A 14134-nucleotide genomic window follows, 5' to 3' on the forward strand; every position below is an offset into this window, starting at 1 on the left:
GCATGTGGCAGAGCCGGGATTAGAACCCATGACCTCTGACTCCAAAGCCCGGGCTCTTTCCACTGAGCCACGCTGCCTCTGCGCTGATCCCTTTCCCATGTCCTCCCCGTAGCCTGGAACTCCCTCCCCCTCCATAAAGTAATAACAATAACAAAGATGGTATTTGTTAAGCGCTTACTAGGTGCCCAGCACCGTTCTAAGTGTTGGGATAGATACAAGGTCATCAGGTTGTTCCACATGGGGCTCACAGTCTTCATCCCCATTTTACAGACGAGGTAACTGAGGCACGGAGAAGTTAAGTGACTTGCCCAAAGTCACACACCTGACAAGTGGCAGAGTCAGGATTAGAACTCACAACCTCTGACTCCCAAGCCTGGGCTCTTTCCACTAAGCCACACATATATACCAGACCACCACTCTCTCTGCCTCCAAAGCATTATTGGGGTCACATCTCCTCCTCCTCCTCCTCCTCCTCCTCATCAATCGTATTTATTGAGCGCTTACTGTGTGCAGAGCACTGTACTAAGCACTTGGGAAGTACAAGCTGGCAACTTGTCTCTCCTCCAAGAGACCCTCTCCCCAATTAAGCTCTCTTTTCTCCAGTTCGCTCTCCCTTCTGTTTTGTCTATGCCTATGGATCTGTGTCTTTTGGACATTTGATATTTGCTCCACCCCCAATCCCACAGCATTTAGGTACATATATGTAAATTATATATTACAAATTATTTATTTATGTTAATGTCTAGACCAATGTACAGTCCTCTAGACTGTAAGCTCATTATGGACAGGGAATGTGTCCACTAATTCGGTTGTACTACACTCATCCAAGTGCTTAGTTCAGTGAAAGCTCACCTCCTCCAGGAGGCCTTCCCAGACTGAGCCCCCCTTTTCCTCTGCTCCTCCTCCCCTCCCCATCGCCCTCTTCTCTACCACCTCTGCTCCCACCCTCCCCACCCCACCCCACTTGTGTATATATGTACATATTTATTTTTATTTTACTATTAGAGAAGCAGCATGGCTCAGTGGAAAGAGCCCGGGCTTTGGAGTCAGAGGTCATGGGTTCAAATCCCAGCTCCGCCAATTGTCAGCTGTGTGATTTTGGGCAAGTCACTTAACTCCTCTGTGCCCCAGTTACCTCATCTGTAAAATGGGGATTAAGACTGTGAGCCCCCCGTGGGACAACCTGATTACCTTGTTACCTCCCCAGCGCTTAGAACAGTGCTTTGCACATAGTAAGCGCTTAATAAATGCCATCATTATTATTATTATTCTATTTATTTTATTAATGATGTGCATACATCTATAATTCTATTTATTTATACCGATGCTATTAATGCCTTGTTTTGTTATGTTTTGTTGTCTGTTTCCCTCCTTCTAGACTGTGAGCCTATTGTTGGGTAGGGATTGTCTCTTATTTGTTGCCGAATTGTATTTTCCAAGCACTTAGTTCAGTGCTCCGCACACAGTAAGTGCTCAATAAATACGATTGAATGAATGAATTAATGAATGAATACTCTGCACATAGTAACTGCTCAATAAATACCACTGATTGACTGACTGGGTGATGAGAGTTGGTAGACACATTCCCTGCCCACAATGAGCTTACAGTCTAGAAGGGGAGATGACATTAATATAAATACATTCCAAATATCTTTATAAGTGCTGAGGGGCTGAGGGAGGGATGAATAAAGTGTGCAAATCCAAGTGCAAGGGTACTGCAGGAGGGAGCGGGAAAAGAAGAAATAAGGGCTTAGTCGGGGAAGGCCTCTTGGAGGAGATGTGATTTTAATAAGGCTCTTAAGATGGGGAGAGTGATAGTCTTGGGTTGGCACACAGTAAGCTCTTAACAAATACTATTATTATTATTATTATTATTATTATTATTATTATTATATGAAGATAGAGGGTGTTCCAGGCCAGAGACAGGTCACGAGCAGGAGACTGGCAGTGAGATAGAAAAGATCAAGGCACAGTGAGTAAGTTGGCATTACAGGAGTGAAGTGCGTGGGTTGGATTGTAGCACAAAATCAGGGAGGTAAGGTAGAGAAGCAGCATGGCTCAGTGGAAAGAGCCCGGGCTTTGGAGTCAGAGGTCATGGGTTCGAATCCCTGCTCCGCCACATGTCTGCTTTGTGACCTTGGGCAAGTCACTTAACTCCTCTGAGCCTCAGTTACCTCATCTGTAAAATGGGGATTAAGACTGTGAGCCCCACGTGGGACAACTTGATCACCTTGTATTCCCCCCCCCCAGAGCTCAGAACAGTGCTCTGCACATAGTAAGTGCTTAACAAATGCCATTATTATTATTATTAGAAGGGGGCCTCTTCTAGACTGTGAGCCTGTTGTTGGGTAGGGACCGTCTCTATATGTTGCCGACTTGTACTTACCAAGCGCTTAGTACAGTGCTTTGCACACAGTAAGCGCTCAATAAATACAAGCACTTAGAACACTGCTCCAGTACTTAGAACAGTGCTTCGCACATAGTAAGTGCTTAACAAATGCTATCATTATTATTATTATTATTAATAAATACGACAATGAATGAAGGGGGCAAGGTGATTGAGTGCTTTAAAGATAATGGTAAGGCGTTTCTGTTTGATACTGAGGTAGATGGGCAGTGCTGGATTCTTGAGGAATGGGGAAACATAAACTGAACTTTTTTACAGGAAAATGATCCAGGCAGTGGACTGAAGTATGGACTGAAATGGGGAGAGACGGGAGGCCGGGAGGTCAGCAAGGAGGCTGATGCAGTAATCAACTTGCATTGCACTTGTTCAAAATATGGCACAAGATCATTCGCTCTGGAACAATAATTCTAGACTTACATTGGATATACAGTCTTGTGATAGCCTGGAGTGACCGGTCGTGGTAAGGGCTCCTTGATGGTCTGCTGAGCACCGGAGAGGCCTCTGCTCTTTGCCGTGTCCACGTTGGTCATTATCTAGTACATATGGATAAGAACTCAGCTCAAGCGAATCGATATGCAGGACATGGGCAAAATTTGGTTACTGTTCCCATGAATAATAATAATAATAATAATGGTATTTGTTAAGTGCTTACTATATGCCAAGCACTGTTCTAAGCGCTAGGGTAGATACAAGGTGATCAAGTTGTCCCACGTGGGGCTCACAGTCTTCATCCCCATTTTACAGATGAGGTAAATGAGGCACAGAGAAGTGAAGTGACTTGCCCAAAGTCACATAGCTGACAAGTGGCGGAGCTGGGATTAGAACCCACGACCTCTCACTCCCAAGCCCGTCCTCTTTCCACTAAGCCAGGTATCTCAAGGGCTAAGTGAAGCAGAACCTTATGGAAATTATTTGGCTATTTCAAGGAAAGGCATCTATTTTTGATGGGTGAGATGACTACTTGGCAAAAATGCTCAAAATTAACTTTCTGCATTGAGCAAATTGCCTGGTGGTTGTGGGCAGGGAATGTGTCTGTTTACTGTTATAGTGTATTCTCCCAAGCGCTTAGTACAGTGCTCTGCACACAGTAAGCGCTCAATAAATACGACTGAATGAATGAATTTTAGACCAGAGGAAGATAGCAATTTGGGGAGGGAACTATACTGTAATACAATTTCAGCCAATTTCCATTTATGATGATTATGGTATTTGTTAAGCACTTACTATAGGCCAAGCACTACTTGAAGCACTGGGGTAGATACTGAGATGTTGAGTGACTTGGCCAAGGTCACACAGGAGATAAGTGACGTTGCTAGGTCCTCTGACTCCAAGACTCGTGTTTTTTCCACGAGGCCATGCTTCTTCTAGATTTTCTCTTAGATGGTAAGACAGTACATGGGAATGCTAACTTAGCATAAAAATGTGAATAAAATCATGACAGGCTGACTGGCTCAATTTGTCTTAGCTACCAAAGGTCTTGAGTTAGTTTTCTCATCACATTAGGCTTTGTTGAAATAGTGGAGAGGTTGAGGAATATGTCCAATTTCTTGAAGTAGGCAGAAAGATCACAGCTTAAGCAAGGGAATTCATAAGTGATAGTATGCAAACGTCTTTGCTAAGTCAGTTTTTAAATGTGGATAGCTAATTTCAAGATCATTATTGGCCCTGTGTCTGGAGTAGATGTGAAATGCCCTTTGTATGCAGGTGGGAGTTGCATTACACCCAAGTTTGGTACTTTTGTGTTCATTTTTAACAAAAATAGGTTGCAGATTAGAGAAGCAGTGTGGCCTAGTGGAAAGAATATAGGCCTGGGAGTTCACAGTCAGGCTGCTTAAGTTCTCTGTGCTTCAGTGTCTTCATCTGTGGGTTGGCGATTCAATATTTGTTGTCTCCCTCCCCCTTAGATTGTGAGCCCCATGTGGGACAGGGACTGTGTCCACCCTGATTATCTTGTATCATCAAAGGGGTTTAGTATAGTGCTTGGCACATAGTAAGCGCTTAACAAATACCATAAAAAAAATCTTTACAATTTTCTGACTTCAGTTTGCATAAACCATTATTTAGCATTGTGCTACTATTACTCCTTCGGAAACAACATGTACAATACACTTCAACCGACTGTTCATTACAACCTTCATAAAATTACCCTTAAGCAATGCTATTTATTTAGTACTACTATGTGCCAAACACTGTGCGAAGCACTGGAGTAGAAACAAGAAAACCAGAATGACACAGCCCCGTTCCCCACAAGAGCTCAAAATCCATGAGGAAGCTGAAGCCCAGTTAGGCCAAGGAAACTGCCCAAGGTACCACAGCAAGCGAGTGGTAGAGATGGGACTCGAACCCAGAACTCCTGACTCCGAGTTTTGTGCTCTTTCCACTACACTATGCTGCATCTTCTTGGCTACTTGAGTTTCCTAGCTGAAGACTTGTTTAAAAACTTGGTTAAATTTGACTCATCAAATTCATATAAATGCAGATTCATTCATTCATTCATTCAATTGTATTTATTGAGCACTTACTGTGTGCAGAGCACTGTACTAAGCGCTTGGGAAGTACAAGTTGGCAACATATAGACAGTCCCTACCCAACAGCGGGCTCACAGTCTAGAAGGGGGAGACAGACAACAAAACAAAACATGTTAACAAAATGAAATGTGCGGAGGGAGGGCATTCCAGGCCAGGGGGAGGACATGAGACTTCCTGACTCCCAGTTCTGTGTCATCTGCTCTTCATTTTTCATCTTTGCTTTACTTGTAACCTGTTTCGACTGCTCATTAGCTAATTTATATAATGGTTAATTAATAAATGCAATCATTATTAGTATTATTATTATCAATGAATCGTATTTGTTGAGCACTTAGTATGTGCAGAGCACTGTACTAAGCACTTGGGAGGGCACAATACAACAGAATTAGCAGACATTCCCTGGCCACAATGAGCTTACAGTCTGGAGGGGCAGGCATTAATATGAATTGAATTTATTATGATATTATATGATTTAAAGATATGTACATAAGCACTGTGGGGTTGGACGTGGGAAGAATACCAAATATCCAAAGGTGACATATTGAAGTGCACAGACGACACAGAAGGGAGAGTGAGCTGGGGAAAAGAGGGCTTAATTGGGGAAGGCCTCTTGGAGGAGATGTGACCTTGGTACAGTGCTCTGCACACGGTAAGCGCTCAATAAATACGATTGATGATGATGATGCTTGGAAGGTTGGGAGAGTGGTGATCTGCAATATCAAACAAAAACTCCTCACTACTGGCTTTAAAGTTCTCCAACCCCTTGCCCCCTCCAACCTCACCTCCCTTCTCTCCTACGTACCAGCCCGCACACTCTGCTCCTCTGCTGCTAACTTTCTCACCGTGCCTCCATCTCACCCTGTCTCGCCGCCGACCCCTGGCCCACGTCCCACCTCTGGCCTGGAAAGCCCTCCCTCCTCAAATCTGCCAGATGATCACTCTTCCCTCCTTTAAAGCCCTGCCGAAGGTGCACCTCCTCCAAGAAGCCTTCCCAGACTAAGCCTCACTTTTCCTCAGTTCCCCCTCCCTTCACCCTGACTCGCTCCCTTTGCTTTTCCCCCTCTCCCTGTCCCACAGCACTTATGTATATGTGTATATATCTATAATTCTATTCATTTATATTGATGTCTGTTAACTTGTATTGATATCATCATCATCATCAATCGTATTTATTGAGCGCTTACTATGTGCAGAGCACTGTACTAAGCGCTTGGGAAGTACAAATTGGCAACATATAGAGACAGTCCCTACCCAACAGTGGGCTCACAGTCTAAAAGGGGTCCATCCCCTCTGGACTGTGAGCCCGCTGTGGGCAGGGCTTGTCCCTCTTTATTGCTGTATTGTACTTTCCAAGCGCTTAGTACAGTGCTCTGCACACAGTAAGGGCTCAATAAATACGACTGAATGAATGAATGAATACGGAGTAGGAGGGAGTTTTTAGACTGTGAGCCCACTGTTGGGTAGGGACTGTCTCTATATGTTGCCTACTTGTACTTCTCAAGCGCTTAGTACAGTGCTCTGCACACAGTAAGCGCTCAATAAATACGATTGATGAGTTCCAAGCTGGGGGAGGACGTGGGAAAGGGGTCAGTGGCGAGGTAGATTAGAAGAGGGCACAGTGAGTAAGCTGGAAATAGGGGAGCAGCATGTGTGCTAGACTGTGAGCCCACTGTTGGGTAGGGACTGTCTCTATATGTTGCCAACTTGTACTTCCCAAGCGCTTAGTACAGTGCTCTGCACACAGTAAGCGCTCAATAAATACGATTGATTGATTGATGCGTGGGTTGGTTTGTAGTAGGAGATTAGTGAGGTGAAGTAGGATGGAGTAAGCTGATTTAGTGCTTTAAAGCCAATGGTAATTAAGTTCTGTTTGACGCGGAGGTGGGTGGGTAGCCATTGGAAGTTCTTGGGAAATGGGGAGACATGAACTGAACACTGTTGTTAATAAATGAGAAGCAGCGTGGCTCAGTGGAAAGAGCACGGGCTTTGGAGTCAGAGGTCAGAGGTCATGGGTTCAAATCCCAAATCCGCCAACTGTCAGCTGTGTGACTTTGGGCAAGTCACTTAACTTCTCTGTGCCTCAGTTACCTCATCTAGAAAAGGGGGATGAAGACGGTGAGCCCCCCGTGGGACAACCTGATCACCTTGCAACCTTCCAGGTGCTTAGAACAGTGCTTTGCACATAGTAAGCGCTTAATAAATTCCATCATTATTATTCGGGCAGCAGAGTGAAGTATGGATTGAAGTGGAGGGAGAATGGAGGACAGAAGGTCTGTGGGGAGGCAAATCAATCAATCAATCGTATTTATTGAGCACTTACTGTGTGCAGAGCACTGTACTAAGTGCTTGGGAAGTACAAGTTGGCAACATATAGAGACAGTCCCTACCCAACAGTGGGCTCACAGTCTAAAAGGGGGAGACAGAGGGAGAAGTGCTCGGAACAGCATGGTAGCAGTTTGGATTGAGAGGAAAGGGAGAATTTTAGCAATGTTGAGAAGGTTGAACCGACAGAATTAGGTAACAGATTCAATATGTGGGTGGAATGACAGAGATGAGTCGAGGACGACACCAAGGTTACAGGCTTGTGACGTAGGGAGGATAGTGGTGTTGTGTACAATGATGGGAAAGACGGGGGAGGATAGGGTTTGGGAGAGAAGATATGGAGTTCAGTTTTGGACACGTCAATTTGAGGTGTTGGCGGGACATCCAAGTAGATTTGTTTTGAAGGCTGGAGGAAATGCGAGATTACAGGGAAGGGGAGAGGTCAGGTCTGGAGATGCAGATTTGGGAATCATCTGCATAGAGGTGGTAGTTAAAGCCACGGGGAGTGAATCAGTTCTCCGAGGGAGTGGGTGTAGAAGGAGAATAGAAGGGAACCTAGAACTGAGCCCTGAAGGACTCCTACTGACGGAGGGTAGGAGGTAGAGGAGAAGCCAGGAAAAGAGACTGAAAAGGAGCGGTCAGAGAGGTGGGAGGAGAACCAAGAGATGACAGTGTCAGGGAATCCAAGGTTGGATAGAGTTTCAAGGAGAAGCACGTGGTCTACAGTGTCAAAGGTGGCCGAGAGATTTAGGAGGATTGGAATGGAGTAGAGGCCGTCAGATATGGAGAGAAGAAGGTCATCGATTATCTTTCCAGCGCTTAGAACAGTGCTTTGCACATAGTAAGTGCTTAATAAATACTATTATTATTATTAGAGAGGGCTGTTTCTGTGGAGACAAGGGAGTGGAAGCCATATTGGAGGGGATGTAGGAGAAAACTGGAAAATAGGAAGTAGAGACAGCGGGTATGGACAACCCTTCCACGAAGTTTGGAGAGAAATGGTAAGAGGGAGATAGACGATAACTGGAGGGAGCCGTGAGGTCAAGGGAGGGTTTATTTAGGAGACGGGAGATATAGGCATGTTTGAAAGCAGTGGGGAAGAAGCTGTTAGAAAGTGAACAATTGAAGATGGCAGTCAAGGAGGGGAGAAGGGAGGGGATGAGTGTTTTAAAAAGGTATAAAGGGATGGGTCAGAAGTAATAATAATAATGATGGCAATTTGTTAAGTGCTTACTATATGCCAAGCACCGTTCAAAGAGCTGGGTACTGGCGGGGTGGGTAGATTTAGAGAGGAGATGAGAAATTTCATCTGGAGTTACTGCAGGGAATTTAGGGAGAGTCTTAGAGGGTGGGGGAGCAGTCGGGGGATTGGAGAAGAGCAGGGGAGACTTTAGGGAGATCACACTTGATGGTTTCAAATTTGTTGACGAAGTACGTAGCCAGGTCATTAGGGGAAAGAGATGATAGGTGTGGAGGGGGGCAGGAGGTTTGAGAAGGGAGTTAAATGTCTGGAACAGCAAGAGAATAGCTGGCTGTCAAATTCATTTGACAGTTTCCCCCAGGGGGCACCCACCCAGAGCATTTCAGCACAGACGAATCTATTAAGTTATAATTGGACAAACATAGTCATTGTTCTCTCGAGATTGAGATCAGCAGGAATTGTGCTAGTGAACAGAGGTTGGTATTGGTACTGAGCAGCTCATCAGATGAGCGTAAGTCATTAATATCAAAGCAACACTGACAACGTGACATTTCTCTCAACTGAGGGGTGTTAGTTCAGTTCTGCCTTGAAAGGAAAGTTTAGGAGGTTAAAGTTTTTTGGTTAAGACCGTGGGGACAGCGATTGCCTGCAGTGTGACTTTCTTTGTGTGGTTTCTTTTGACTTCCAGGCTGCATGCTTTAAGCTTGTTTTAGGTGTACTGACATTAGATGTACTGATATATTTGGAGTCCTCTGAGTATAGATCGCTTCTGATGGCAGTTTCTAGCCTGTCCCCCACTTCTCAACCGCAGCTATTTGCTGTATTTGGTCACTGCAAACCCCAAGACTTTGTATTGAGACATTTGGATGTGTAGAGAAAGAGGAATCTGGTTGCTCTTCACTTTTCCGAATCTTAACCTTATGACCACGGACTTTTGGAAAATGGCTGTCCTTTAAATAAATTTATATGCACTAAATATGTTATTTTTGAAGGAAAAGTCACTGGCTAATTAATTTACCAGTTACTATGCAGGAGAGATTATGAAATCACAAGCAAGGAAGGACCCTAGAAGGTGGGATGAATGCTAATTAGGACTTTGGCATTTTTTCTGTTATTAACAAATTGAAAAAAAAATGGAGATGACTAATACTTTAAGTTGCAGTCAGGAGAAAGGGAAATTACTTATCCAAAACTGGAGTTTTCTGAGAGCTATCTATCCCCGGACCCCACCCCACGCCCGGTTTGTTTTTACAGTATCTATTCCAACGTGAGTGGAAACATCCTAAAGGACTTTGGTTCCTCCTTAAATGTACAGATGCTATGGACTTCATTATCTTGGTCTTGGTAGTGTAAGCTCTATCAAGAGGTGATTCTGCTATGGAAAAGCAAAGAAGGAATCCAGATGTGTCCAAATGGTTCATATGTCTACCAACTCTGTTATATTGCTCTACTGTACTCTCCCAAGCACTTAGTACAGTGCTTTATACACAGTAAGCACTCCATGATTGATTTATTACTCTATTTATTTATCTATTTATCTATCTATTTATTTATCCATTTATTTTACTTGTACATATCTATTCTATTTATTTTATTTTGTTAGTATGTTTGGTTTTGTTCTCCGTCTCCCCGTTTTAGACTGTGAGCCCACTATTGGATAGGGCCTGTCTCTATATGTTGCCAAATTGTACTTCCCAAGCGCTTAGTACAGTGCTCTGCACACAGTAAGCGCTCAATAAATACGATTGATGATGATGATGATGATGATTGACTGATTAAGCAGATTCACTTTCAACCAAGCAATCAATCAATGGTATTTATTGAGCACTTACTGTGTGAAGAGCAGGGTACTAAGTAGCTGGGAGTGTGTGATATAACAGAGTTAGTAGACACATTGCCTGCCCACAGCGAGGTGCCAGTCTGGGAGCTTACATCACTTTCTGCATGATTTCCTTTTTGTCATATTTCTTTCCTCCACGGGGTTAGTCCAGGGGCACATTTTAGCTCTTAGCTGACGAAGTGGGAGCTTGCCAGGATTGGAAGGAAGGTGGAAGAATCCCAGCATCAGATTAAACACTGTGGAAAGGAATGCAAAGCACCCACTTTTGGGGCAATCCACCTAACCTCTAAATAATAGGAATCTGAAGCTGCAGTGGCATCCCCTCTGCCCTATGGACCCCAATGGGTTCAGCATACCACCATGACACAGAGCACCTCTGAAACACGGCAGTCTTTGGAAAGAGGGGGAATAATCAGAAGGGCACATATGGAACTAGGCTATGGGACAGGGACTGTGTCCAACTTGATTAGCTGCATCTACCTTAGCATGTAGAAGAGTGTTTGACAAATAAGGCAAGGATTTATTTTAAGTGCCTGACAAATATCATTTAAAAAGGGGTAAAACCAACATCTGTTTGAAGACAACTGCAGCATCCACATGTTCTTTAAAGATGCAAACATCTGAAGCCATAATCAAAGAAAAAATTTTCTGTTGCCTATTAGCAACAGAAACCCAGTTAGGTGCTAAGACTTTTTCTTTGGGGGGGTGGGGGGGGGGGAGAGAGAGAGAGAGAAACTGAGATTATATCTTTAGAGAGGCTCCTGAGTACCATCAAGTCCATCTGATTGACAACAGGAGGCTGGAAATCCTGATTTTTATTCTTTTGACAGCTAGGTAACAGCTAGACATCCCTGCCTTCCCTACTCCAACTGGCTAAGCAGTGCTCTGCACACAGTAAGCGCTCAATACATACGATTGAATGAATGAATGAATGAATGAATGAATGAATGAATGAATGAATGGCAGAGACTAGAAGATGCAACTGGCCCTGAGGAAAGCACAAACGCTACAATCCATCTCCTTGTGCGGGTTCTCAGTCCTACCCAAGTGGCAAAAGCACAGGCCTGCGAGTCAGTGGACTTGGGTTCTAATCCCTCCTCCGCCACTTGTCTGCTGTGTAACCTCGGGCAGGTCACCTCTCATCTCTGTGCCTCAGTTACCTCAGCCATAAAATGGGGATTGAGTCTGTGAGCTCCGAGTAGAGCAGGGACTGTGTCCAATCTGATCAGCTGGTATCTACAGAAAAGCAGTGTGGCTCAGTGGCAAGAGCCCGGGCTTTGGAGTCAGAGTTCATGAGTTCAAATCTCAGCTCTGCCAACTGTCAGCTGTGTGACTTTGGGCAAGTCACAACTTCTCTATGCCTCAGTTACCTCATCTGTAAAATGGGGATTAAGATTGTGAGCCCCCCATGGGCAATGTGATCACCTTGTAATCTCCCCAGCGCTTAGAACAGTGCTTTGCACATAGTAAGTGCTTAATAAATGCCACCATCATTATTATTATTATTATTATTAGTAGTAGTAGTAGTAGTAGTAGTAGTAGTAGTAGTAGTAGTACGAGATTGATGGAGGAACAGGAGAGCGAGAGTGTTGAGTTCAATGGAGAGGGTGTGGAATTGTGCGTCAAGAGAGGCAAATTGGGGTATGGGGACCAGATGAGGCACGGCTTCAACTATCATCTCTACGCTGATGACACCCAAATCTACATCTCTGCCCCTGCTCTCTCCCCCCTCCCTCCAGGCTCGCATCTCCTCCTGCCTTCAGGACATCTCCATCTGGATGTCCGCCCGCCACTTAAAGCTCAACATGTCGAAGACTGAGCTCCTTGTCTTCCCTCCCAAACCTTGTCCTCTCCCTGACTTTCCCATCTCTGTTGACGGCACTACCATCCTTCCCGTCTCACAAGCCCGCAACCTTGGTGTCATCCTCGACTCCGCTCTCTCATTCACCCCTCACATCCAAGCCGTCACCAAAGCCTGCCGGTCTCAGCTCCGCAACATTGCCAAGATCCACCCTTTCCTCTCCATCCAAACCGCTACCCTGCTCATTCAAGCTCTCATCCTATCCCGCCTGGACTACTGCACCAGCCTTCTCTCTGATCTCCCATCCTCGTGTCTCTCTCCACTTCAATCCATACTTCATGCTGCTGTCCGGATTATCTTTGTCCAGAAACGCTCTGGCATATTACTCCCCTCCTCAAAAATCTCCAGTAGCTACCAATCAATCTGCGCATCAGGCAGAAACTCCTCACCCTGGGCTTCAAGGCTGTCCATCGCCTCTCCCCCTCCTACCTCACCTCCCTTCTCTCCTTGTCCAGCCCAGCCCGCACCCTCCGCTCCTCCACCGCTGACCTCCTCATTGTACCTCGCTCTCGCCTGTCCCGCCATCGACCCCCGGCCCACGTCATCCCCCGGGCCTGGAATGTCCTCCCTCTGCCCCTCCGCCAAGCTAGCTCTCTTCCTCCCTTCAAGGCCCTGCTGAGAGCTCACCTCCTCCAGGAGGCCTTCCCAGACTGAGCCCCTTCCTTCCTCTCCCCCTCGTCCCCCTCTCCATCCCCCCCATCTTACCTCCTTCCCTTCCCCACAGCACCTGTATATATGTATATATGGTTGTACATATTTATTACTCTATTTATTTATTTATTTATTTATTTCACTTGTACACTTCTATCCTATTTATTTTATTTTGTTGGTATGTTTGGTTCTGTTCTCTGTCTACCCCTTTTTAGACTGTGAGCCCACTGTTGGGTAGGGACTGTGTCTATGTGTTGCCAATTTGTACTTCCCAAGTGCTTAGTACAGTGCTCTGCACATAGTAAGCGCTCAATAAATACGATTGATTGATTGATTGATTGATTGATTGAAAATTGAAGGAGTTTGAAAGACTGGGGATCTTTGTGGGGAACAGGGCATTTTTATGGGGAGGGGGTGGGTGGGAGAAAAGGCAGGTGAAGAGGTTGAGGGGGGGAAAGAGGAATTTCAGAGTTAGTGAGGGTAGAAATTATACAGTGACTTGAGATGATGAGATCAAGTGTGTGTCCAAGGTGGTCACCAAGGAGCTGAGGTGGGGTGGAGTAGGAGATTGGTGGAGTTGAGGAGTAAGGATCTTTACGTTCCACTATTTTGCTTACAAGGAATGGGGGATTTTGATGCATTTTCATCTCCTCTCGGAGATTCTGGTTCTACCAGAAGCTGATTCTGTACATATTTATTACTCTATTTATTTATTTATTTATTACTCTATTTATTTATTTATTTATTTATTTATTTTACTTGTACATTTCTATCCTACTTATTTTATTTTGTTGGTATGTTTGGTTCTGTTCTCTGTCTCCCCCTTTTAGACTGTGAGCCCACTGTTGGGTAGGGACTGTCTCTATGTGATGCCAATTTGTACTTCCCAAGCGCTTAGTACAGTGCTCTGCACATAGTAAGCGCTCAATAAATACGATTGATTGATTGATTGATTGATTGATTACTGACCTATTGACACAATCACAAAGTACTGAAATATATTTTTAATTTATGGAGGAAAGAAATGATTATTATTTATGACAGAAATAGTTACCATCGCTACTATTTATTAGTTTATCGAAATTTCTAAAGATTCCTAAGGCTTGACTTCTTTTCTGCCACTTCCTCATGACTGCTCCTCCAGAAGTGAGCAGGGAAAGGCCGAGATGAGGAAACTCCTGTCAGGCAATAACATAATTCATATAAAGGACGGGGGGTAAAGGTTGAGTCCCAGTGACCCAAGTGAGGTTGGGGAGATTTTATGGATTTTCCTTCTCGATATTTACTCCCCTATAGTTGCAAAAACTGCAAAGAATTGTCTGTT

General features: G+C 44.6%; 1 protein-coding gene across 2 annotated transcripts in view; it reads right to left on the bottom strand.

Moving 5' to 3' along the window:
• The window catches only part of ARMC9 (armadillo repeat containing 9), a 260953-nt gene that overhangs the window by 29814 nt on the left and 217005 nt on the right, over positions 1–14134 (bottom strand). For both annotated transcript variants that reach the window (XM_038768825.1, XM_038768738.1), the window contains one exon: positions 2825–2940. In XM_038768825.1, the coding sequence (XP_038624753.1) occupies positions 2825–2940 (116 nt within the window). The remainder of the gene's footprint in view (positions 1–2824; positions 2941–14134) is intronic.

This window comes from Tachyglossus aculeatus, chromosome 1, assembly GCF_015852505.1.
Source record: "Tachyglossus aculeatus isolate mTacAcu1 chromosome 1, mTacAcu1.pri, whole genome shotgun sequence".
Classification (NCBI taxonomy): Eukaryota; Metazoa; Chordata; class Mammalia; order Monotremata; family Tachyglossidae; genus Tachyglossus; species Tachyglossus aculeatus.